Genomic DNA, 25765 nt, shown 5'->3' with positions numbered 1-25765 from the left:
TAGGAGGCAGCTGGGTAAAGGGGCTCTAGTGTCAAACGCTGATGTGCCTCGGGTTTGGGTTTTTTCATGTAAAGGGAAATGAAATCTGTGGTCTGCATCAGATACGGGATCGGGGCTGTTGGGGGCTGTATTTCTGGGGAAAATGTCACTGAGCCAGTCATTAATAGTAATTCAAAAAGCTCTATAATTGTGATCTTTCCCTGCTGTTGAACAAAGCGGATGCTGTTTTTCTCAACAGAGCATAGTTTTTCTTCCATTTCTTCTTCTTTGGCTTCTTCCCACTCTTTGTCCTCTTTCCTTAGACAATGTGACCCGAGCAGTGTCAGGCAATGGTGTCCCTTCTCTGACCACCAAGTAACGCTTCCCCGAGATCACTTTAGCTTCCACATCTGGCTGAGTGAAAGAGTGACACCCGTCAGCCTCAGCCTCCCTCCGTGCGAGAGTGAGCCTCTACGTGCACGAGGGAGTCCAGAGCTGACTGAGAGTGCCTTGGGTGCTGCCCTTTCTAAAAGCGAAGGGGTTTCTTGCAGCTCTCCTTGCAAAGTGAGTGTGTGGTTTCACACGTGCATGAGCTAGCAGGACGGCTTACGGCCACAGAATGGAGATGGGCAAATCCCCTCTCCTTCTCCCCGGTGCAGTGTCCTGCCTCCTTCCTTGTGCCAGCTTTTATGCTTGCTGGCTCTCTCTGCAACCCCGTTTCACTCTCTAAGCTGGTGGAAAGCTCTCTGCTCTTGTGGGTGCGTTCCCTGTCTGCCTGGGCAGTTAATGTGGCTCCTAAGGAGCTCTAAAACGTGTGCAGGTCAGGGCAAGCGAAGGCACAGGGATACAGGAGCAGAAGGAAGGAGCAGATGGAGAGATGGGGGCAGCAGCAAGGCCTCTCTTTTGGTGGCACTGAAGTGAACCTGGTTTGTGACATCACGTCTGCAGCTGCGACTGACCGTATCTGTAGCTTTTCCTTCAGTAAGCCCGTAACATTGTTGGCCTTTGAATCTGACTTTCATGTACTACATGTCAGTCAACGGTGACATCCCAGAACACTGACTTGGCTGGATGTGATTCTGCTCAAACATGTAATTTCTCAACTTGTTCTTTCTTATTTATTTTCTGGAGCTTTTTAATGCAAAACTCACTCTCTGACTCGTGCCGCCTTGCTTGACTTGACTCCAGTGTCTTGGGCTTTTTCCCGTGTTGTTTATCCTGTCAGTACCCCTGCGTGCCTTTTTGTTGGTGATCTCGTAGGCATCAGAAAAGCAAAGGATTCTGCTTTTGCTCTGCTGTGAGATCCAAACCTGTCCTGAGTGCCCTTTTGTTAAGGAAAAGAGCCGCAGGAGGTGGCCGGGAGATTATTCACGGCAAAGGGATGAAAGTTCTGTCAATCTGAAAAATGTCGATGGCTGTCAGGAGCCTCTTTTTGCATTTTCTTCTCTATTCACAGTGAAGAATGCGAGACCTCGCGGCTCAGGTAACGAGCAGCCTGCTGCAGTTTCCCGAGGTGACCATTCAGGCTCTTGGGGAAGATGAGCTCACCCGAGGGTCTGTGCTGCGTGGGCGGTTTTCCAGAGGTGAGCCTTTTCCTCGAAATTGGGTCTTGCTGTGAAGTTGTTACTGCCTGGAGGTGACCTGAGGCACGGGGTCACAGCATCAGCTGTGTCAGGTTGGTGCTGCTCAGGTGCGTCAGGTTTTGAGAGAACAGAAAGGATGAACTATGACAAAATGATGAAAAATGTTAACATTAAAACATTAGTAGAGTTAAACTTTGAAAGGACAACAGCCTGCGCCAGTCTTGAGCTATTAAAATAACACGGGCAAGTCAGTGAGCCCTCCTCAACTTCTAATGGAATGAAAGGCAGTTTTCAAAAAAGTCCTGGTGTGGTTTTGGGCTGTATTTATTGGTACCATCATAACATCCCGTGCAGAACTAGTTCTCCCACAGTGTTAGAGAGGCAGCCTCCCCTGCTTTTTCTTTCCTAGCCTGACTAAAAACAGAAGGAAGAGGAAAGCCCTGTTAGGCGCTGCAGCCAGGTTTGCAGAGCATTTAATGGGACGCAGAGGAGTGTCCCGGGAGAGCTGCTGAGAGCGGCTGAGCAGATGAGGTAGCTGACTTTGTCGGTGATCTGAAGGTAGAGCCGGGGGCCTGCCTGGGTGTCCGGGCTTCTGCTGAGACCATGTAGAATCTCTCTGTGTGACTGTAAGTGCAGTAGTTGAGTTAATACTCCCTTTGTGTTGGAAGTAGTTCAGTGAAACTAAATGTGCTAACTTCTCTCTGTGATCAGCGTGTGTAAAAGTTGAAATTGGCTCCCGCAGTGCCCATTTTGAGGTAATTCCTTGTTGAAGTCCAAATCCCTGCCCAAAGTGGGCGTGTGTCGAGCAAAGTTAGTCAACTAGAAAAGAATTGGCTGAGATTTTGCCATATTTGAATTATGCTTTAGGAGTTGTATTCTCATATGTATTTAGATGATTTCTAGCAAAACCAAGCTGAATATGGTATAAAGACTAGAGACCAATCTATTGTAATCTTTATCCCAAACAAGCAGAATTCTTCAGTGCAGGAATGCCAAGTCCAAATGCAAAATAATAAGGTGGTTCATTTTACGATGCATTGGTTGAGGATTCAGTGGGTGATTTTCAATAATCGACCCGAATTCGGTAAGCCTCTCTTGCTCTGTGAGGTACTTCTGTTGAAGCAAAGGGGCAGTGATTGTGATTTTCCCGTTGTTTTCAACCCTCTCCTGGGAGTTTGCTTTAGCCAGCCTTTTCTCTTCTTCCAGGGAGAGATGGGCTGGCCTGGCTGGCGTGTGGCCCTCAGCTGGAGGTCGTGAGCGCTGTGACGGGAGAGCGGCTCTCTGCACACCGTTTCAGTGGAGCCCGTGAGCAGCCTCCCACCATCCGCGTGGTGAAGGAGGTTTCCTGGCAGACGGGAACGGGGCTGCTGGTTGGCTTGAGAGAAGCAGAGGGAAGTGTTCTCTGCCTGTACGACCCTGGAACATCGAGCGTGGTTACAGCAGTAGTTCTGCCAGGAAGGGTAGGTGCTTTTTAATGGGGGAAACGTTGTCAGGTGCTGCATAACGCTGTTTCAGGAGCAGCTTTGGAGCGTCTCTTTGCTAGGACGTCCATTTTCTCTATTGTGTCATCATACTGTCACTGCAGAGTGTCCAGTCGAGAGCACCTTGATGTGAAATCGTGGGGTTAACGGTACCGTTATCCTTTGAGTTTGCTGAGAGAGTCAAACAAGTTTTCTGGTTTTACAGTAGAGCACGTAGTTACCTCATTCTCCACTTTGACAAAAAGGCCTTGAAAACTACCTTTTTTTTTTAGCCAGAGTGACAAAGAACTCGTCCTCACCCTGCCTTTCAAGTGTTGGTAACATACATGTCCTGAATGGTTCATTATGTCAGAAATACTGTCTTTAAAACATCTCAGACTTCCATGGCTGTGCTGTAGCTGACTTCGGCACATTCCCAGGAGTCTCGGACTAGCAAGCAGGTGACTTCAGAGCAAAGCACATTTTTCTGTTGACTTAGGATGGGAAAAAACAGGCTTCACTGCGTTACCTGGCAGGTGGTTACAGACTGACTTTCAGCCTGAAGCCCTTGAACCTCTGCTTATTGCATATGGTGCTTGTGCCGGTGGGATACTCTGGTGTAACGTTGCTAATTTTCCCTGCCTTCTCTAACCCATAAACTCAAATGACGTCCTTTCCCCTCGGCTCCTTATCTGAGTGTAGACAAGAGTCACCTTAAGGTAATGGAACATCAAGGTTCCCTCTGTCTTTACCACCTTAGAATCTGCGACAGATAAATACTTCCGTATTACTCAGCTTTCCAGAGCGTGGTTTGGTTTGACTTGCTAGAATCCAGGCGGGGTTTGTTTGTCTGTAGCGCTACAGTGTGACTGCTGGCAGTGAGCGTTTGTGTGGTGGTGATTTCTAACGAGCTGAGCTGGGTTGGTGCTCCACTGTGTGGGTTTGCTGATCGTCCTGATAAATCTCAGCGTTTGAGATGGAAAGGCAAGCTGTGCACTGACATAGACGTGCAGTCATTCAGACTTGTAAAAGCAAATCTGAATTGAAAACATTAATGGTATTAAATTGGTTTATAAGGGTTGCATGTTTCAGAGCTCTGGAATGGTATTTTCCCCACTCTTGCTGGTTTGTGTGAGGCAGAAGGGCAGCATGCAGAGTCAGGGAGCTGAGACAGGATTTCTGCGTTCCTTCCCAGAAGGAGCTGGCAGCAGTGTAGGAGAGCGTGCAAAGCCCAGCAACAGCCTAAGCATCTGTGTGTTATCTCAACAGGTTTTTTTCCATGCTAATTTCAAAGCACAGCACTATACCAGCTAGAGTGAAGAACATTAACTCTATCCCAGCTGAAACCATGACAGAAACAATATAAATTTGTCTCAAATACTGCGGGCACTTCTAGGAGTAGAATTCTTGTGGCCCAGGGGAAAGGTAAATTCTGTAGCAGATTGCCAGGCAGCGCAGTCACAGCAAGTGCTTGACACGGGAGAGGAGAGAACTTTGGGGCTTCGAGGTTTGGTCAATTTTTCCCCACCTCTGGGGAGAAAAACCCAATATATTAAAAAAAAGGACTCCTTGTGGTGCTCACTGCTCTGTTCCGTTGTCGTGTAACAGGTTGCTGTTGATGTAAAGCTCCCTGGTGTCACTGTGTGACATTATGCAAGGAGGCTGAAGGGCAGCCCGTGTTCTTTTGTTGTGGAGCCTTAGTGCAGGAGCCCTCACGTGCTGGTGTCTCTGCTGGAGCAGTCAGGGCTGTCCCGGGAGGGGCTGCAGGTGCGGAAAGGTCTGTCTTCATCAGGGCCTTGTACTAAAGCTGCTGGCAGGCGGCTCCGCGTGTTACAGAGCAGCGTGCGCGTCTCCTCAGCCGGAGCTGGCTTTTGGCGAACCAGCTGCTGGGCTTTTTGCCGCTGTTTCGGCACTGAAAACTTTTCTGCTTTCCCTGGTTGCTCTGTTGATTCTAAATGAGGACTGGTGTAACTTTCCCTAAGCTGGTATCTCCCTTCCGCTCTCTGTAACAAGACTCCCTTGCCGTGGCAGCGGTGTGTCTCCCCTGCAACTTGGCCACTGCCGCGTCTGACTGAGAGCCGAGATTTGCCCTAGTACCTGTTTGGCAAAGAAGGCGTGGGCTGTATCCCAGTGCTGACGGGCTGGGGGCCGTGGGAGAGCGAGAGTGAGTTTGGCCTTTCTTACTCCAGTCCCTTAAATACGGTCAAGTTTCTTGCATTTAACGGATTTTCTGTGTTGTCTTTGAGTTAATGGTTTCTAAGTAGAAAATGGAACTTGGTAAGCTGTGATAATAGACTGCACCATTGCAGTTGGAGTGAGCTCAGCGAAATCCCTGCAGGAAACCCCGTAAACGGAAGGCAGTAACGGATTTTTGTACAGGACATTTTTGGGGGTTGGTTGGTTTGTTTGTTTTGTCTGGATATAATTGGGATCAATGCTGTGTTTTTAAGTCTGAGAACCCTGTATTTACTTTCTTGCTTCTGATGGGCTGATTCTGGCTTCACTTTTGAGTGATTTCTATCAAAGCTCGTCAAAGAGCTTAAATACTAACTTGTAGTTTTCCTGTAGGTAACTGCTGTAGAGCCCATAACTAACCCCGGAGGAGCCAGCGCGAGGCCTTGGCACCTGCACCGGGCTCTGCAAGGGTTTTGTGGCGTGGCAGCGGTGGCGACAGATGTTGGTCATCTGCTTGTGGTGGACCTTGGTTTGGATGATCTCTCTTGCAGTCAGAGGGAGAATGAACCATCGGGTGAGCTTGCGGTTTCTAAACTTGAACGGAAAAGTAAGAAAACTTGTGTCTTTTAAATCAACAACACGCATCCCACTTTGAAGCTACTGCTGTGCAGACGTTTATGGCTGCTGATGACAGGTGGTGGTTTGACATCGTCTGGCCCTGAAAGGATTAAAAATGGGAGTGGCTTCATACTCCTCCTAAGGTTACAAATACCCCCTCCCACCAGGGTCCCTCTGTCACGGTGATTCTCACCAGTGAGGGGTAGGAATCTGACCATCCGAGGCGGTGCAGCTGCCTGACAGGAAGGTGTGTCGGACGTGCCCTGTTTCCTGGGAATGTTCTTCTGCTTCTGTTCATTGACTTGGGGCAAAGTTGAGGCTTGTTTTTTAAAGTAAATATGCCTTACCAAAATCCCTGCATTTCACCAAACGGAACCTGTACTTGGTGTACTCGGATTGCATACGCTGTTTTTGCTCTTACAAGAGTGGCCTCGGGAGCTGGTGTCACTTCAAGTAGCTTCACCATGAGGCCCAAACTGCTGATGTGCAGAGCCCAGGAAGAATTTGTCTATGGAGGTTACGCTTTCACCTGGTTTTGAAATAGGAGCGAGGATACCTGTCCAGTCAGAGAGTTCCTATGTGCTCTGAGTGCGTACAAAATGGGAAGAGCAGACAAAGTATTGCATCAATGGGTATTTTGCCGGGGACGGTAGCATTAGTTTATACATGTTGTCACATCAGTGTTTCAAATGCAACCTGAATGGCATAACGCATTCCTTTATTGTGTGGTTTTGTGCGTGTAGCTCTAGTAGTTGTCACCAGAATTGCTGCTGGAGTTCCACTAAGAAGAGAAATGGTGACCGGGGAAGGGAGACATCTCTGCCTTCAGTTACAGTGTCCTTCAGGAACAGCAATATCGACCCTGTGCTACATCAGCAGAAGCAACCAGCTCGCCGTGGGTTTTTCCGACGGCTCCCTGTCACTGTGGAATATGAAAACTCTGCAGTGGGAGTAAGTCGGCCTTTGCACTTGGTCACGCCTGGAGGTGCAGGGCTCTCAAGGCTCTGCTTGAGGAGGAAGTCTGTTAATTTAAAGAGCCCTTTTTCAGGGAGGGAAATGTGGAGTGTAATCTTGGCCTGTTTAGGAATCCCCTTCTGAAGTAACCATTGAGCCATACCTGGATTCAGTGGGCCGCCTTCTGCCCAGCGGGCTGGGATTGTTCTCCTTATTGTGCCCGTGGGCTGAGGAACTGCGGAAAGCTCCCTTCTCTGGGTTCTGTCAAGCAGTCAGGGTGTGAGAGAGCTGCTTTCCATAAGGCAGTTTGTTCCACCAGCAGTATTCAGTGACAGCAGGAGTTGTGTGTGTTTCAATGAAAGAGACTGTAGACATTATTTCTCAGAACCAGCTCCTGCAATGAGGGCACCCATTGAAAGGCTGAAGTATGTTAATGATGGGATTGTGGTGATCATATTCTTCAAAGCGTCCCGGTTGAAAGGAGTGAGACGTGAAGGATCAAGAGCTGATCTGTGGCTGAAAAGACATTCTCTCCCACATTTCAGCCTCGACCAAAAGAGGGGACTGACCCATGCCAAGGCAGCGATGCATGGGAATGAAAGTCTGCTTGGAACACTTGGAGGGGGAATAAGGGTCATGTCAAGGGATAAGCAACAGAGAAATGAGGGAGATGATTTCAGCTCTGCCAAAGAGCAATCCCCCCTGGAATATCTGACCCAATTCAGATCGGGATTCACTTAAGCAAATCTGCAGTGACTCACCGGGAACTATTGGCGGCATGAATAGAGAGTGGAGGGATAGTGAGGTGGCAAGAATAGATTGTGAAGGTGCAAAGAAGGTTCAGAAGTCTGGAGGAGAAAGGCTTTAGATAGTCCAAGTAAAGAAACAAGACACTACTGGTGTTTGGCGCTGTTTTCAGCTTGTGCAGAAGAGAGGCTGCATTTTCAGTTCAATATTGAAGCAGGCGACAAGAGTAGGAAGAATCTTTTGCCTGGCAGCTGAAGGAATCTTTCATGTTCCTGCTCCGCAGGCAGAGGAGGAGATAAAGCCAGGTTATTGCCCGTGATGGACAGTAATTTCCTCACCTCGTGGCTGTTGCATCAAAAGCAGTCGCTCCCGTGACGCCCTTGTTTGAGACGGGAGCGTGACCTTCTGTGCCTTGAGGAGAAGCACGTCAGGGGCTCTTTGCTCAGAAGATGCTTCTCCCCTTCTACAAACAGGCAGGGCCACCAGGCTCACCTGCTTTCTGTTTTTGTTAACCCTGCAGGCACCACTGTCAGCTTGAAGGAGGAAGGATTCCTGTCTGCGCCGTTACTTTTCAAGAGCCTGAGCACGATCCTCGCAACTGCTGCTACTTGTGGGCTGTTCAGTCGACGCAAGAAAGGTGAATAAAAGCTTACTATCGGCCACTGATTTTTTTTTTTTTGAGTATTTGTTCACCTAGAGTTGACCCACGTGTATTTGTTTTGTTGAATTAGCCGTGCAGGAGATTCTCTCCGGTATGGAAGGGGCTGACGGTGCGATTTGTACAGGATGTAACAGGGATGGAGAGGGACCTACTAGTTCCTCCCTGCTGAAAGGCAGCAAAGCGACAGTGGCTCTATTTCTGTGCTGGCATTCTTCAATGGCTTCCTTTGTTTCCTGATGACTGCTTCATGATTTGCCTGATATTCACACCGTGGTATGAAAATACCATGGAGCGCAGTGGAGGCTGCAGCTCCAGAGCACTAACGGTGCGGATCCACCAGCCTGCTGCCCCTAAAGGAGGAGGTGACAGCATGGCCGGTTCCCTGGTGCCAGCCTGAGCCTTGGTGAGCCAGCTCAGCTCGGCTGGCAGGGAAGGTGCTCAGCAGCCAAGTCGGTGGTTTCCTGCTGGGCTAATGACTGAAAGGAGGGTGTGGAAGGTGCCGTGTGTGCAGGGGAGGGACTGGAGCTTTGGTGGGAAGGGAAGGGGAGAAAGATCTGCCCCTTTCAGCATCAGCAAGCTATTTACTCAGCTCGGCTGCTCATGGAGTGGCAATCTTTTTCAGTTTGACTGTAAAGCAGTTTTGATTGCGAGCTCTTCAATGCCAAGAACTGTTCCCAACCATTTTTACTCCATAGAACATCTTGAAGCTTCCAGATTGTATGGGTAGCCTTTGCCCCAGAAGCTGTTAGTGTCCAAATTTCCTCCTTTGTGGTTTAGCAGCTAAATGTGACCAATTCTTAGGTTTTGGGAAGGGCTGTTTTTCTTTTCAGCAAGACAGTGCTATTCAGGAAACCTCAGCCTAGACCTAAGGAAAGGGTAACGAGGACTATAAAGCAGCTTTGTAACCAAATGTCACCATTTGTACCTTTTCCAGTGAAGGCGATGCCGTGAGTTTACATCTGTTGCAGTTAGCGTTCGCAGACAGGAGGCGCTTGGCTTCAGGACAAGCCATGTACGAGGTAAGACGTGCACGTCTGTGAAAGGATGGAAAGAGTCCTTTTCCCTAAGGGAGTATCAGTGAAGTTGGCAGGGGGAATATTGACCATGACAATTCAGAGATGACTTAAAAAGAAAGAATCTTTTGCTGAGTCTTCCCGGGCACGGCCTTTGTCCATACTTTTTGAAAAGAAGTCGTACAATTTCATACCGCCGTGTCGTGTGTTCCAGCCAGGGCCGTCTGCAAAGAGCCCGTATAAATTCAGTTCCTGAAGAGGCAGCAGCTTTTACAAAGAAAATGATTCTTCATTTAAACACCAAGTGAATGGCCTGTAGGAAGAGAAGACAGGGCTTTGAGTAGCTCTGTTTAACCAAACTGCAGAGTTGAATAAGGTTCTGTCTGTCTCCCTTCCTTAAAACACGGGCGTACAGCTTTATTCTGTTCCGGTCTTCAGGTTTAAATTCTTGTTTTCCCTTTGAGCTCTGTCAGCAGGACTTCACAGGACGCTCACCTGCAGGGTCTCTTCGGTGCTGGTCCTGAAACTTCGTAGCTCTAAAGAGAACTCTTTCTACTTTTTGGCTGCGTTACCTACGAACTCTGCTCTTGAAGCCAGCAAAATACGCAAATACAGTAAAGAGTGGTCTGATTTGGTCAAAAAAGTATATGTAAATTTTGAGAAGTGGCTCCAAAGAGGTTGTGTTTAAAATAGAGATGAACTAGCCTTACCTCTCTGTTATCTAACAGATAGAAGACGCGTTTTTAGAACGTATAATTTTATTCAGTGTTACGCCTGAAACCCTTGCAAAATCTTTTTGATGGGAAAGTAATCTTAATTCAGAGCATGTCTTTCCTGTTGAGGTGCGGTAGGAGAGGATCTGTGCTCTACAGCCTTGATATTTATTAGTAGTATTTCCTAGAATGGTTAAGAGAAAGCTTGCCTGTTCTCAGAGTAGGTGAGTTAAATGTAACATATCAGGTCATACGAGAATGGATTGTCTCATGCCAGTTCCTTCTAGAGCTCTGAAACTTTAGGAAACTTGGGTAGAATGAGGTACAAGCAATTTTTTTATTTTCTGGTAGGTTTTTGGAGATTTTTAGCTGCTTAGCTTTTGGTTTTGTTTGGTTGGTTTTTAATTGTAGAGCTGCTCTTTGTCCACAATCCACACACCCATGTGTTGTAGGGTAGAGCATTTGACCAAGTGCTGTATTTGGAAAGACAGTATTTCAGTCAATGCTTGCTTAGCAATTGGTGGTCTCAGAGGTTCCACACAATCCTGCTGGAGTTTCTGTAGGTCTCAAAGTAGTTGGCTGACTCTGTAGGAATTCGTGCCCCTAAACGCCTTGCCCACGTGCATGCCATGTCCGCCGGGTTGTTTTGCTGTTGGCTGCACTTGGTGAAGGCAGGGAGGCATATTTCACCCTTTAGTCCCTGAGGAGGTGAGAGGAGGAGCTGGCAGGAGCTGACGTGGTTTGAGAGAAGAGTGTGACTCAGTAAGAAGTTCTCATGGCTACTCCCGAGGGATGGGCTTTCACTCTAGCGGTGTGTGCCTATAGATAATGCCTCGCAAGAGAGCTTTGGCTGCTGGAAGGCCGTGACTCCTCTAACTTCATCAGTTCTGTGATCAAGTCATGGAGCAAAGCGCTTTGCATGCCTATGTATGGCATTATTTCAGATCTCTCTTTCTAGATAAATACGTAGGTTTGTGAAGAAACCGGGATGGTGCAAGGAATTCTGCAAAACACATTTAGAACCAGTAATGCGAGGGAAATGCTCAGTTCTGAAAATGTGCAAAGCTTTTACGACCAAACTTACCCGTTACGGTTTGACACTCAGTTCTCTTGCTTGTCAGCTGTAGTTTCTCTTTGCCATCAGATTAAGCGCCTGGGAGAGATACAGTACAATATGCAGGTTCTATTAGACATAGACATTCTTTCCTACTGAGGTATAATGTCTGCTTTTCTCTCAGAATGACCTTTCTCTCGCCTGTGATTTTTTCCGCAGGGTTTGGCATCCTGTGTTGAAAAGTACAGTTTGGATCTGACAGGTGGAGCCTTTCCCTTGAGAGGGCAGGGCAGCAAGGCCAAACTACTCAGCTGTCAGGCTGTAGAAATCTTTCCCAACTGCATTGACAGAGAAGGCAGCGTTGATGAAGGTTTGTTCCTGATGCCCGTGTTTGGTTGTTCTAAACTAAATGGCTTTGGCATCCAAGCAGTGAATGCTGTTCCATACCCACAGCCTGAAAGTCTTCAGTATCTGTATAGACTAACTTCTTGGGCTTATTTCAAAGGAAAAACTGGGTGCTTAGGTTCTGTGGGACTTGTTAAAATAAACCCTATTTTTCCCTTCAATGCTTGCTGACATGCTGTAGCGATGTATGGTGGGGTCACCTCTATAACACCTGTCAGTCATTTTATTCCTCCAGCTCTCGTCTTTGAACAGTAGGATCATCCCCTCCATTGCTTAGGAATGTTCCCTCAACTTTCTTTTTTCCCCTCTTCCAACCTATGCCTGCACCTGCATCCAGCTGGCGGCCGGTCACGAGTGCTGTTCCCCAGGGCTCGGTCCTGGGGCCAGGTCTGTTTGATACCTTCCCCAAGCACCTGGATGAGCCGGCAGCGTGCCCGCGTGGCCAGGAAGGCCACCAGCATCCTGGCTTGTATGAGAGATAGTGTGGCCAGCAGGAGTAGGGCAGTGATCGTCCCCCCCTACTCGGCAGTGGTGAGGCTGCACCTCGAATCCTGTGTTCAGTTTTGGGCCCCTCACTACGAGAAAGATACTGAGGTGCTGAGTGTGTCCAAAGAAGGGCAGCGAAGCTGGTGAAGGGTCTAGAGCACAAGGTTTAGTTGGGATCTTAGGGAAAATTTCTTCACAGAAAGGGTTGCGAAGCAGTGGAACAGGCTGCCCAGGGAAGTGGTGGCGTCACCATCCCTGGAGGGAGTTAAAAGACGTGCAGACGTGGCGCTGTGGGACAGGGTTTAGTGGTGGGCTTGGCAGTATGAGGTTTACAGTTGGGCTTGATGATCTTAAGGGCCTTTCCCAACCTAAATGATTCTACGAGTCTATGATCTGCCTGTGCACTTTGCCCTCTCTGTGTCTAATAGGTTCCTACACCTACAAGCTCTTAAAGCAATAGCTTCTGGCTTCCCTTGTCCGGATCGACAGTTAAAACTCCTCTGGTGTCTTTCATTACCTTGCAATAATGAGATGTGCATCTCTGGGTTTGCACATCCAGTGATGCTCTGAGCACATCTCTGAGCCGGCTGCAGTGATAACTTTCACAGCCTTTTGTTTGGGTGTGTGAATGCCCTTCCCTCTCTTCTTACTGGCCTTAACTTATGTCTGCTGTTACAAAGACGACACTGGCGTGACTTTCTAGGCTATTTGTGTTTATTAGCTTTGTCTTAGTCCTGAAGAGGCAGCTTCCACCTCTTTTGGGGTGCCATCCTCTAACAACAGCGTGTCAAAATCTAATGAAAACCCCTTTGGATTTTCTCCACCTGTGGCATGATTCTGAGGAGAGGGCCTTCTAAAACCTTGTCAAAAACAACCAACAGGCGCACCCACCAAAAAACCCAAACCAAAACCAACAAAAAAAGCCCTTTCGGTCCCCTTTTCATGAAGTCTGAGGCATGGAAAAATGCCTGTCATTTTTCTGATGGCTCCTCATTAGCTTTTATCCAGAAACTATTCAAGTTGTATGCCCACATGAGCTTCTGTTGGATGTGGGTTGAGGTTAGAAAGGAAGCTGGCTTCTGATTTATGAAACTACTTGACATCTTTAAAGGCAGTTTCAGCGGCTCACACAAGTGAAAGGGCACAGAAGTTCACGATGACACGCAGTAAAGCGTGGGAGGCTCCCTGAGCAGCCCTGATGAACTCAGCAGAGAACAGAGACCCATTTTGCCAAATGACCTGTCTCCTGGTTCCCTGCTCTGTCAGGGTAAAGGATGCACCCCCCACTTTGCTCACATCTGGAGAATGCCTTCTCCCCAGAGACGACAGACCATGCCACTTCTTGAGAGAACCCGAGTGTAACATGGTCAATGTTTGATGTTAAACTCTTTGTTCCAACCTCCTGTTTGTTGGGGTTGGGTTTTGGTGTTTGTTTTGTGTGATAATTGTGTTCTTTCATTCTGACTGTGCTGGAAAGGAGCTATTCGTAACACCTGTAATCGAGTCGAATCTGGAAATTAATAATGCCAGCTGAGTGATCAAGTGTATACGACAAGAATTTGTATGCTTTCTAAAAGCAGCAATGTATGTTTTCCTAGGGTGGTGGGTTGTTTTTTGGTTTTTGTTTTTTTTCTAACCATCTTGATGCACTCTTACTGTATGGGAAACTTGATTACCTGACAATTGTGTATTGGGTTTGTCTTAGGACGGATACAGGTTGAACTTGCAAAGAGGGGCAGCATGACTGAAACCTATCACAGAGGTGATGCTATGGTGTACATTTTTAAAATTCTTCTTAGTCAAGTGTTGTGTTTCATGAGTGACGTAACAGAATGAAGCCAAACTAGAAAGTGATGTTTTGAAAATGTCAGATAGATTGTATTTTCTCCCAATAAGAAACAATGTCTTGTCTTTTCCAGTCATATCTCCTGACACCAGTGTCTCCGTCTTCAGCTGGCAAGTGAACACACGCGGCCAGGGAAAACCATCTACTTATTTGGGTGTATTTGACTTTGACTGCTGGTATGAGGCTCAAAAGCCAGGCTCACTAAGGTAGGTTTTTATGAAGCTGGTTTCAGTATCCCTCCCCATAATTCACTGGAAACTCGGCGTTTAGCTTCTGCACTTGTTTTCTTTCAGGCCAGAAGAATCCCTTCAGGACTGCCCCTATTTTGCACTGTGGTCACTGGACGCTGTGACAAGCACGACTGCTCCAAACCTCCTTCTGGATGTTGTGGTGCAGGAGCGCAGCCTAAGCTGGAGAGTTCCTCCTTCTTACCCACAACCTGAGCTGTGTTTTCATCCAAGCACCTATAATTTTGGTAGGTATTACACGGCTTTGAGTAGTGATAAGCTTAAACCGAGCTCAAATGCCATTTATTGGTTCTCCTGGTCACTGTTTGTCACGCAAAAACCCAACCAAACCGAAACACCCCAACCCCCCACCCACCCAACTGTGATGACGTTGTACTGACCAAGTGTGTGCTGTTGTGACACCTGCCTGACAGGCGGCTGGGTCTGGGGGTTGGGTGCTTCTGTAACGCAGCCCGTGAGGTGGTGCTGGAGATCAAATGAAATGACTCTGGGCTGAAGCTCAAAGCGCAGCACCTCGATAGCCCCGGAGGTAAAATTTCTACACTCAGCCATTATTTTTCTAAAAAAGGCTGTAAGTGATGTCATGAGGAAAACGGGTACTCAGTTGTACCTTTCCAGAGGTTGCTGTGACAAAAATGTAAACTGGTGCTACCATCACGGTGAGAGTATGGAATGTTGTCCAACGTTCGTTGTCTCTGCAGATGGCACGTGCCTGCTGAGCTCTGGAGTTGTTCATGTGACGTGCAGCGGCTTCCAGAAGGAGGTGAGCTTTTACTGTGTCTTTATGGAGAATGTCAAGGGATGGAGCTTTCCTAAGCTTTCCATGGCGCTGCTTTCGGTGTCAGGGACCATTTAATGCTCCTCCTGCCCATCCACACGCGTAACTGCAATTGTACCCTGCCAGTTTTATCAAATGTAATGTTTGAGGTCCCCTCTTGGGAGTGTAAACCCACCGTTGCCTCCCGTTGAAGCACGATCAGGGACTGAATGTCTAGAAAGGAAGAGAGCGCTGCTGTAGGAGCAGGAAGAGAAAGTCGGGGAAAGGTGTTCCTTCTCTCTCATCAATGAGTGCAACTGCCTGCGTGGTCCTGAGTTCGGGTTTTGATCCCTGATGAGCTGGGAAAAGAGGACAGAATGGAGAAAAGGAAGCATCGTTCCCTCAGAGCAACCTTCAGGCAGAGGAGCACTTGGTAGGAAGGGGAGAGCAGTCTTTCCCTGCCCTCATCTTCCTCTCTACTGGATTCCTCACCAGATCTGTGGGGGTGCGTTGGGGCAAAGAGCCCTTGTGCACAGTGTGGTAGCTAACATGAACGTCTTGGCAGGTTGGCCTGGCCCATAGGCTGTTTCTTTTGCAAGCCTGATGTAGGCTCTTCCATTCAGATTGGGTGATCTGATGTCAGCTCCACGTTGGAAATAATTGGGAAATGCAGAAATTTGTCATACCCTTTGCTGAATTGAGACTAGATCATTCAGAGGCTTGTTAGGGATTTGAGCAGGAATTGCTTGTGAATGTGAGTAAGACAAATCTCAGAATTAGGGGCAAGAAGCTTGGTTTGGGGTTTTGTTTGCCACCGTAAGTCGTACTCGGTGTGTTTCCTTGTCTGAGACTGGTTTTCAGAAAAAGATGGAAATCTGATGTGTGTATTCGAACGTGTAGAAATGGCTTTGAATGTGATGATTTTATTTAGAAGGGAAAGATACTTGTGAATGTGCTTAAAAAGCCAAAGAAAGAAGCAAACAAAAAGCAAAAGCCCTAAAAAGGACAATTTGATGAGGGCTCAGTCTTGGGCCCCTCGGGACAAGAAGGACATAGAGTTGCCGGTGCGTGTCCAAAGAAGGACAACAAAGCTGGGGAAGGGTCTGGAGAACAGGTCTCATGAGGAGAGGTTGAGGGACCTGGGGTTGTTTGGCCTGGAGGAGAGGAGGCTGAGGGGAGACCTTATCGCTCCCTGCAGCTGCCTGACAGGAGGCTGTTGTGAGGTGGGGGTTGGTCTCTTCTCCCAGGTCACTAGCGATAGAACAAGAGGAAACGGCTTCAAGCTGCACCGGGGGAGGTTTAGGTTGGATATTAGGGAAAATGCCTTCACTGCAAGAGTGGTCAGGCCTTGGAAGAGGCTGCCCAGAGAGGTGGGGGACTCACCATCCCTGGAGGTATTGAAAAGACATGTAGACGTGGCACTTGAGGCCTGATTTAGGAGACATGGTAGTGTTGGGTTGACAGTTGCACTCATTGATCCTGGAGGGCTTTTCCAACCTTAAGGATTCTATGATTCTATGTTTCTATGTTCATTTCACCTGGAAGAAGTACCAGAACACCAGCTGCACTAAGCTACTCCTTAACAGTGCACGTCTGTGCCTGCCTGTGCTTTGCCCTTCTGAAGGATCGCCACGGCATTAGAACACAGTGTTTGAAGCGCCTAAAACTGAAACCTATTAGAACATCAATGTTTCACTTCTTTTCTGTCATTTTGGGAAATGACAACTTAATGTTTGGGGTGTCGTAACTGCTTCATGTCTTCATAGCCTGGAAAGCTGCTTGATCTTGGCTTCACTGCTTCCATGCAAACGTTGCAGAGTTCTGTTTGTTCTGTCCCCTTCGCGCATTCCTGATGGCAAACTTCTCTGCACCCCATGTGCCATGGGTATAAGCAGGGCACGTTGCTGGGAATAGTTAATTGGAACGCAGTAAATTGAGAGGATAATGCAGAGGCATGCAAATAAAGATTAGAATTAGCCTTTGGGAAGTTGATGTGTCAGGGGAAAAATTCCATGTGCTCCTCACAGCAACAAGCAGCCCAGCCTGTGATGCCAGAGTGAGTGTAGGGTTAGAAACAAGCACTTACTGTTGGTGGTTTGGATGTTGACAGCAGGTAGGATTCTCCTTTGATTTCGCCTGTTACTTTTAGGAGGAGCAGTTAGACGCGGTCTTGTCAGCTGCTGCCCAGACAGGTTCTGTAGGGCTTCTGACTGGCTGCATTAAGCTTTGGACATCTAAAGGTAAGACTTGTTATGTTTTTTTTATGTTGCATGGTTTCTTCGTTTGGAATTCTTGATTCATTTCTTTTTTGTTCTCTCTTTTTAAAGAGCAGCCAAGTTCTGCTGCTAATTTACAGTTTGCCCTTGACTGGACATGGAGCAGGGTGATCTATACACAACACGAATTTGATGACATATGTGAGTACTAGTGCAGCCATGCTGCAAACCTAGAATCAGTCTTTCCAGCTGAGCTCATTCAGTGATCTGCTGGTAGATGGTCTTGCCCGCAGATCTGGAAGTGCACTTTGAAACTCTGCAATGGCTCTGTAGGCTAACGATTTCATACCTGTTCTTGAAAAGGTGTTGCGCTGTTTGACGGCTCCTGCAGCTCCACTGACCCGCAGAGGTTACAGGCTCTGCAGCACCGCCAGTTGCTTTTGAGCAACCTTAGCACAGTCTTGAACTGTTTTCTAACAGAGGCACAAGAGCTCGCCGGAGAAGGTTTGTCACAGTATTTCTAACTCTCTGGTATGTCTTATGAAGATTTGGAACGATGCTGGGGCTGTAATTGTGGAAAGAGGAGCTTCTGTTGGTTTTGCTGATTGGCAGAAAGTCAGATGTAGCGGGGAGAAGGGGCTTAAATGGAGGGGTTGGGGCTGCCACTTACCGCGCGTTGAGTTCAGGGCAAGAGTTTGTTGGGGAGCTGGTGCGAGTGGGTGGGGAGGCTGCGGTCAGCAAGGAGCTGTGCAAGCACCCGGCTTGAAATTACAGCAACGGGATGTGGCACTGTGACAAATACTCCCTTTGATTGTCAGCTAGCAGTGCGTGATTGCATGCAAATATTGGATTGGAAATGACTAAAATCAGAGAGGAAGCCTAAATGAGTAACATGTAAAGTGAGTTGCCTGAGTTTCTGTAGCTGTTTCTATTAGAACTTGTTCCTGGCATATTGAGGAGAAAAGAGAAAATCCCTTTGCTAGAGTAAACGTCTCTGCTACGTGAAGAACAGGTGCCTTATCCATGAGTGGATTTAGTAGTTCCAACTTCACTTTTTTTTATTAAACCTTTAGTGAATCTTCTTCTTTGTAAGGGTTGCTTGTGATTGTGGGCTTTTACTTCAGAGAAGGACGTGATACGGAGTGAAAAATGCACAGGCAAAGATTTCTACCGTGTTATTTTTCTACTTTCTCTTTAGTGCAATGAGGGGAGCTTTATAAAAAACAAAAGAAATTGCACACCAACAGTCCTCTTAAGCTTCTTTTCATGTTTTGCAGACTTGACAAATAAGCTGGCGGTGACCAGCCTCGCAGCTTTGTATGCACGAGTGGTCCTCTGGTTCTGTGGGTCCCGCCTCCTGCCCGAGGGCTCAGGTAAGCCTAAACTGTCACGCGTCTGTAGCAGTCAGTGCTTCCTATGAACACGTGCTTCCCCATGGTTTTGTCAAGGCTTCATCGATACCAAGTCGTGCCCGTTCAGTGACAGCAGATGCTGAAGTTCTGCTGCTGAAATTGAGATTTCACTGTTTTTTCAACTGCGTCGTGTAGAATGATGGAAGCAGTTTCTTTCCGGGGTGTTTCTCAGAACCAGCACTAAGCCTCTGAGGGAGGGAGTTGCTCGTGCCCACAGCTTGAAATCTTTGGGATTGTAAACAAGTAACTCCTAAAGCACCAACACGGGAATGCTTGATTTTACAGTAAAAGCCTGACGTGCGTGTTTTGAACTTTTTAGGGATTGTTTGAGGAAAAAATACACCTTGGAAATAGTTCATCATTTGGATGGGTTATAAATCCTATTGTCAGCCTTAACTGTCTTACGCATGTTCACATGACATGTTTAAAAACCCATTCCCTTTGAGAACTGGGGGTTTTTTTTTAGAGTGAACTTCAGCTGACACTACATGTTCTGGATGCTACATCACCTGTAAGCTTGAAATGGCACTTAGGACAAGGAGGAATTGACTCCTGTGTCGTAGGTCTCTTTTAGCAAAGGCAGAAGGAGGCTGGGCTTCTTTCAAAGTCGGAGGCTGGCCTGTGCTTTTGATGCTTAGCTTGTGTGTTCTTCTGTCTTTTTAGTCAAAAACTGTAGGTTGAAAATGTGATATGACTTCTTTAACTTACTTCTTATTTATTGCCTGTAGGTGATGAGATGCGTTTCTCTAGACCTTTCTACAATTATCCTCTGATTCGGAGCTACTACGCTGGTCATCGACAGCAACTGGAGCGTTTATCAAGGTAGGACGTGCAGGAAAGCTCTAGAGCAGTTCCACTGCAAATTCAGAAGCGGCAGCGAGTGGCTTTTCCATCAGCAGCTGTATTTGCTACGCTTCATGAATTTGCTGGCAACACTCTTGACTGGAGTGATGCGTGTGTCCTGCTGAACAGAGAGGTTCCTTTCCCGTGTTGAAATGTTGATATATACCTCTGCTTAGTGCCCTTTGTTGGTACCATCATTGTTTTGACGTGCACGTAATTCATTGGCAATTCTGTGTCATTTGTTACCACTGGAAAAGGTCGTGTGGTGAGGACAGGATCCGTCACGGCCAGGTCAGCAAGGCACGGCCTTTGCAGAGCAATTGTTCTGGGCACAGAAGAAAGCGTGTTTTAGGAAAAAAATAAAACAAAACAAAAAACAAAGCAAAAATAATCTCTCTCAATGACCAGTGATAGATGGCGATAAGGGGATTGGCCCAAATCTCCCACTCCCAAGCACCGCGGTGTCGTTGAAGGAGATGGGCAGAGTCACATGCAGCTGGCACGGCCAGCGCTCTCCTGGCTACTGGATAAAAGCCCCTTCCTCACGGGAACTCCCTTTCCTGGGCTGGCTCACGAGCATAATGGTGATGCGCCTTGGGTTAGGTGAGAACAGATTTTTCTTTGGCAACTGTTCTGTAACCTAAAGAAAGTCCTCAAGTAGCCGTGGCTGTGGCACCGTGAGCAAGGTGCAGCAGGAGGAGTCCAGGTGGAAGCTGCTCTATGTCAGGCGCTGGCTTTCAAGCTCCTCTTCCTGCGCGTCCTTCTCAGGTAACTCTCGTACAGGCTCACGGGCTCCTTAGAAGCACCACCTCCAGCGTGCTGCTTCTGCTCGTCCTCCTCGGGAAATGAAAGGCTGGCGTCGCAGCCCGCAGGAGCCTGCGATGGGCTTCTGAGGAATGCAGTGTTTCACAGGCCAGCCCTCCGTCACTGTGATGGCACGTGCAGAGGCGCAAACGTGCTGCTTCAGGTGATACCAGAATTCAGCTGCGGGCTCAGCTTTCTGACCGTGACTGTTTTTCAGTAACAGAAGCGAGGTGCTGAGACCAAAGCCTGACATTGCCGTGCTGTGGTCTCACCGCTGTGCGTGGGAACACTCCCGCTGGGGGCATGAGGTTTGGGGTAGCTTTGCTCACACTGCCCTTGTATTACAAGTAATGCGGCACAAAAGAAAAACTGAAAACTAAAAGGTCGCTGCAACTTTCCCCTTAATAAGGGAGCTTTTTGGATTCCTATTTGGAGCTCCTTTAATAATTCACTAGGATCTAATGAGCACCTTTCACCTGACTCCGAAATTTCTTTCCAGTCTACTTCAAGTCATGATCATGCCTTTGTCTGTTTGTTCCTTTCCTGGAGTCGTGGGAGCTTTAGCTGGTTTTGTTTTGGCTGGAGGAAATCTGTGACACCGAGAGGCTGCAATTAGTGTTTTCCTCTGTCAAATCCTCGCTACGTTTTGTTCCAGAGGCAAATGGGACTCTGACTGCCTGATGATCGATGGGATGGTTTCCCAGTTGGGAGACCAAGTTGAGGAGATGTGGCAGAGAGAGGAAGGAGGAACTGGGAAATACCCACCTCCTAGTTTACAGGTGAGTGTTGTGTTCCCTGAAAACAACCACCACCACCACCACAAACCCCAGCCCCAGCCCAGCCCTCCCCCAAAGCCAATGATTTCTCAAAGAGAGGAGTTTTAAAAAGCTTCTACCTTTTCATTCCAGGCACTGCTGGAGCTCTATTTGCTAGAAGGCGTTGAAGAAAGCCACAAACATGCAATCGTATCCCTTGGAGTTATTTCTGTCACACCTCCAGTATACGCGCATCAGGGGTCTGAAATGTCTGTCACCTACGCGTTCGATGCATTTTCTAATTTGTGCTTCAAACGCACTGCGGATGAACACGTGTAGTTAAGAATTAAGTCGCAGACAGAAGCATTGTTTGATTTCTTTGTACTGTGGATTGTTTAGGAATTTTTAAAATGTTTTGTTGCAAAGTCTTTTCTGATGTGAGAAAACAGGTTTACTAAGCAATGTTAAAGGTAGAAAGCTCCCCTAGATTGTCTCAAAATGTAAACTGTTTTTCATTTTTGAAGCACCCACAGCTGTAGCAAACAGCTGCTTCCTCGAGCGATGCACTAGAATGTGCTGCTTCAGAGCAAAAGGATTTCTGACAGCGGTGTACCAGGACCTGATGTTGCTGAAATCATCCATTTTCCAGCACAGCTAAGAGGGCTTGCTTTTGTGCTGTTACAAGTGCGGGCACACAGAATAATAGAGAGAGAGAAGGGAAAAGTCATTGGGCAGAAACTGAACTTTTAAGCTGCCGAAATACACTGTGTTGCTTTGGCTGTGTGTTGCCTGACCCGAGAGGGGAGCCTAGAGAGCAGGGGCTTTAAAGCTGTTGCACCCCGGAGCTCTCTGATGAGAACAGACCCCCCAAAACAGCTGTCAGAAAGAGAGAGTGACACTGCCGATGAGTGATCCACATACTGGTTTAAATCCAGTTTTAATCATGCAGAGCTAAGCTGTGCTGTAAGGACACCCTAATTTCAGTTGTTTCATATACGCTGGAAAGGAGGGAAGAAACCAGCTGTAGAATTTGTTTGCTTTAATAATCAAGCATTGGCCGTTCTCGTGTTTTGAATGTCCAGCTGGTGGCTCCAGTGACTAAAGAGGGAGCCTGTGTTTCCAACGGAACTGTTTAAATATCGAAAGGCAACCTTTCTGAATGCCTTAGAGAAATCAGAGAGTCTGTCTTTCTGGTTATTTATTCAGAATGCAATTTTGTTGTTAGGGCCTGACTATCTTCAGGTTGCAACAGCATAAAATGGCAAGACTAATACATGAGTATTTTCTGCGTCCTACCACTATGATATTCTTATTTCCTTTTATTATCTATTAATATTCTATTAACAATAGTAATAATGTTATTTCATGTGATAAATTGTTGGTCTTGCAAATCTATTAGCCTTAATTAGATACTTGATATCAGACAATTTACTTGCTGCTAGACATCACGCATCCCTTTCCGAACAAAACAGAACCTTCCGTCAACTCCTTCGCAGCTGCCTTTGCCATCCCTTCGGGCCTTGTTAAGCTTATTCGAGGTTTTTGGCTTCTAGACCACAAGGACTATGAAGTAAGCATGTGACAGTTTAGTTGGGCACACATTGCAATACAATGCTATGATCTATCAAATGATGTAAAAACCCTGGTGCTTAGCTGATACCAGGTGATAAAACATGGGAAGCTTCTTTTTTGTAATGCTGCTTCAGCAGCACCTTCAGCAATACGTGATGGTCTGCAGTTTGGTTTTAATTACGTTGAGAGGAAATGGATTAAGACAATGAAGAAGTCAGCGTTAATGCTTGACGTGTGACTTGCCAAAGCCGTCTGTTCAGGTTGTTCTCAGCAGAGCAGTCGAGCACTTTCTCAACAGCAGTGGTTTGGGGACTTTAACTATTCAAACTGCCATCCTGGCAGCAAGACTTGAGACAGAAGACCGCAAAAGTGACTTTTCAATCTAATTCATGTTCCCTCTGATGCTGAAGGTTGTTCTTTGCCCGTCACAATGTTAATATAACCTGTTTGCCTGGGAGAATGACTTGTCTTTACGAGAGGTGATGTTTGCCTACGGAGATTTGGTTATCCTGGCCAGGTGTGAATCACTCCTGTCAAAGGACTCCCTTTGTTCTGTACGGCTCACGGAATATCTTTTTTCTGCAGACACTTCAGCATTTATATTTACCTGTCCGGTACCAAGCCCTTCATTAGTCACCATCTAAGTTTATTCAACAGAGATTCACCCTCACTGAAGACACTTTTGAATCGTTTTGTTGTGCGCGTGTGTGTCTCTATATCTTAAGAAACCTGATCTCTACCTTCTGCAGAGCTCCCTGGCCCTGCTGCTTGAACCAACTGCAACCAAACCTGTGTCGTGGCAAGACGTGCGAATTCTTCAGTCCCTCATGTGCCAAGGAGAGCATAGGCGAGCCCTCAGATACACGCAGGTGATGAAGCTCTCGGCCTCCAGCTGTAGCGAAGTGCGGCTTTTCCTCACTGTGCTGTTGTCCAATAGGTAAAGAAATATCTGCCACCATTTTGGCACTCAAATACTGTGAGAGGTGGAGAACAAACACTAGAAATCACAATCCCCTACACTTCCTTTGAACTTTGAGCACAATATCTGGGGGGCATCTTTTTGGTGATACCATTAATATGCCTTTACGTCTCACAAAATTAACTACAGGTGCATGGCGGAGGCTTGGGCTCTGCTGCAGGAGCACACCACTCAGTTAAAGGAGGAAGAGCTATTAAAAGACATGTATGACATCTGTCGGGAGATGGGACTAGTGGAAGACTTCCTGAGGCTGCCTTTCACAGACTCTGAACAAGTAAGTGTGGGCAAGAGGAAAATCTGAACCCCGTCTTTGCCAAGAGAAGAGGCAGGGTCATCATATATGTTTTCAAATGTGTTATTTCTCATAGAAGTGTTTGGAGAAATTTTTACGGACTCATGAGATTCTTTTAGTCCGGCACCTGCAGCGTGCCAACTGTACGGCAGCCCCACAGCTGAACCAGGCGATGAACGTTCATCTCATGGTAAGCGTAAAAGTTCTGCCAAGTGTGCAAGGTTCTCTTAGGGGTTACTAACTAGATTTAACAGTGCTCAATAAGAATCCTGCTTTCTTTATCACACCCTTCTTTGAAATACTTGCAATAAGCATCTGCACCTTTCGTTACAGCTGAACCTAAAAGTTGAACAAAAAATTTCACTTCTCCAAAGCGACCCTGTGAAGTTGGAAATTCTGTGTTCCAGGCTGTTGTTGGCTCCACGTCAAATAGTTTGTTTGTGTCTGAGGATTAAATAAGTGTCGTGGTTTAGCCGGCAGCTCAGCCCCACACAGTCGCTCGCTCACTGCCCCACTGTTAGATGGGGGAGAGAATCAGAAGGGTAACGCTCGTGGGGTGGGATAAGAACAGTTTAATAATTAAAATTAAAAGAAACAACAGTAGAAATGCAATGTAAAGGAGAACAACGAGAGGCGCAAAGCCCCGCGGGAGGGGGGAAGGGAGGGGAGAGGGGGAACGAACCGCCGAAACAAACCACACGCGCCGCAGCCGCCCACCGACCCGACGCCGCGCCGCCTCTGCGCTGCCACTGCCCACCCTCAATATACTGGTCATGGTGTCACATGGTATGGAATGAACGTGCCATTGGCCAGTCGGGGTCAGCCGCCCCACCATGGCCCCGCCCCTCCCAGACCCGCCCCCCCGCCACGCGGCAGAGCGCGGGAAGCCGGAAAGGCAGCCGCCCCCCACGGTGAGGAGAATTAACCCCTTCTCATCCAAAACCAGCACAATAAGTATCTTTCCTGTCAGCCACTCTTACCATTCAGATATTCAGGGACGTACGTTATGTAGGAACGTTCGGATGATTGGAGGTTGTTTGGGTCACTGTGGAATGAAGAGTGTGTTGTATGTCATCTCTGGTATCTCGCAGGCAACTCTGGGTGCCAACCCACAGGCAACGTTTGCATCATGGGTTGTTCTTTTTATTATTTCCTCAAGCTATAGCGTGAGGTCTGAAATTCCACAGCTTTCGTTTTACCACTTTTTGGACAGAAAGTCTTACCTAACTTCTGAGTCTCAAAATAGGCAGGTCAAATTCTGTGTTATGGGAACTTCTGTTGTGGTTCTGTGATCCATCTGCTGCTTTCCAGAACCATAGTTTCCCAGGGAAGCAAACTTGTGGGGTGGTTCTGGAAGGTTGAGGTCCTGCGTTTGAAAGCTTTCATCCCGGGGGAAGGGGTGTGTAGGCAGCTTTCTCTTCCTCATTTTAATCCTCACTTCCTCTTGTCCAACGTAACCCACCGCTGCCCTGGAGATTCAGTCACCTGGGGCAGCGGCGTTTCAGGAAAAACAAGGGAAAGGCACTATTTTGTCAGCCATGTGAAGCTTGTGGGTGCTGACAAGCGTGTCAGAATGAGGTTCTGCAGGGTGCCGGCATGGTTTTAACTTAAAGTTGTAGGTTCTGCTATTATTCTAGTCTTCCTTCCGCTTGGCTAAAAATTCCGGGTGAAGCTGGTGTGCGCTGATGGGCAGAACTGGCTGCCGCTCTGTGCAGGGGGTGTATTTTACTGCACCTGTAGAGGAAACATATTCCCTAATTCGAAATAGCACCGACAGCTCCGTGCAATGAACTTCTTGTAACATTTAACTTCTTGCTTTACGCTTCTCGTTCATCAGAACGACTGTGCTCCTCGCTGGAGACAGAGAGCAGTTGCCAGAAATTCTCTCTCAGCCCAGCACGGCAAGACCCTTCCTAGAGGTCAGAGGCAGCTGGCTGTAGAGAGAGCCAAGCCTTACCACCTGCCTTCGTCCGGACCAAGAGAAGGTAATTTTTAAGGGGGGGAATATAACGCACAACTAACCATCGCTTTGATTGCACAAGGCTGATCGTTTTTCCCTCGTGCTTTACAGCTGCAAGACCAAAGCCAATCTCAACAGTAACAAAACCAGCTAATGCAGGAAATGTGGATCCAAGGGCACCTTTCAGCAGTCGTGTGTTGGCCAAAGTTAGAGAGTTATGGGTAGGAAACGAG

General features: G+C 47.4%; 1 protein-coding gene across 1 annotated transcript; it reads left to right on the top strand.

The window, feature by feature from the left end:
* Positions 1 to 1441: 1441 nt before the first annotated feature.
* Positions 1442 to 25765, top strand: LOC135317494 (protein ELYS-like; the record flags this gene model as incomplete). The annotated part of the gene is made up of 23 exons (XM_064473787.1): positions 1442 to 1562; positions 2769 to 3022; positions 5591 to 5771; positions 6559 to 6766; positions 8037 to 8153; positions 9112 to 9196; positions 11177 to 11327; positions 13768 to 13900; positions 13988 to 14169; positions 14644 to 14705; positions 16849 to 16939; positions 17027 to 17116; positions 17279 to 17423; positions 18173 to 18288; positions 19056 to 19149; positions 20630 to 20753; positions 20883 to 20939; positions 22153 to 22299; positions 23051 to 23238; positions 23410 to 23554; positions 23649 to 23762; positions 25410 to 25557; positions 25644 to 25765. Coding segments are annotated over exons 1-23 (3075 nt in total), but the record flags the coding sequence as incomplete, so codon positions are not given.

The sequence above is a fragment of the Phalacrocorax carbo genome, chromosome 26 (assembly GCF_963921805.1).
Source record: "Phalacrocorax carbo chromosome 26, bPhaCar2.1, whole genome shotgun sequence".
Classification (NCBI taxonomy): Eukaryota; Metazoa; Chordata; class Aves; order Suliformes; family Phalacrocoracidae; genus Phalacrocorax; species Phalacrocorax carbo.
This window is presented reverse-complemented; position numbering and strand designations above follow the sequence as displayed.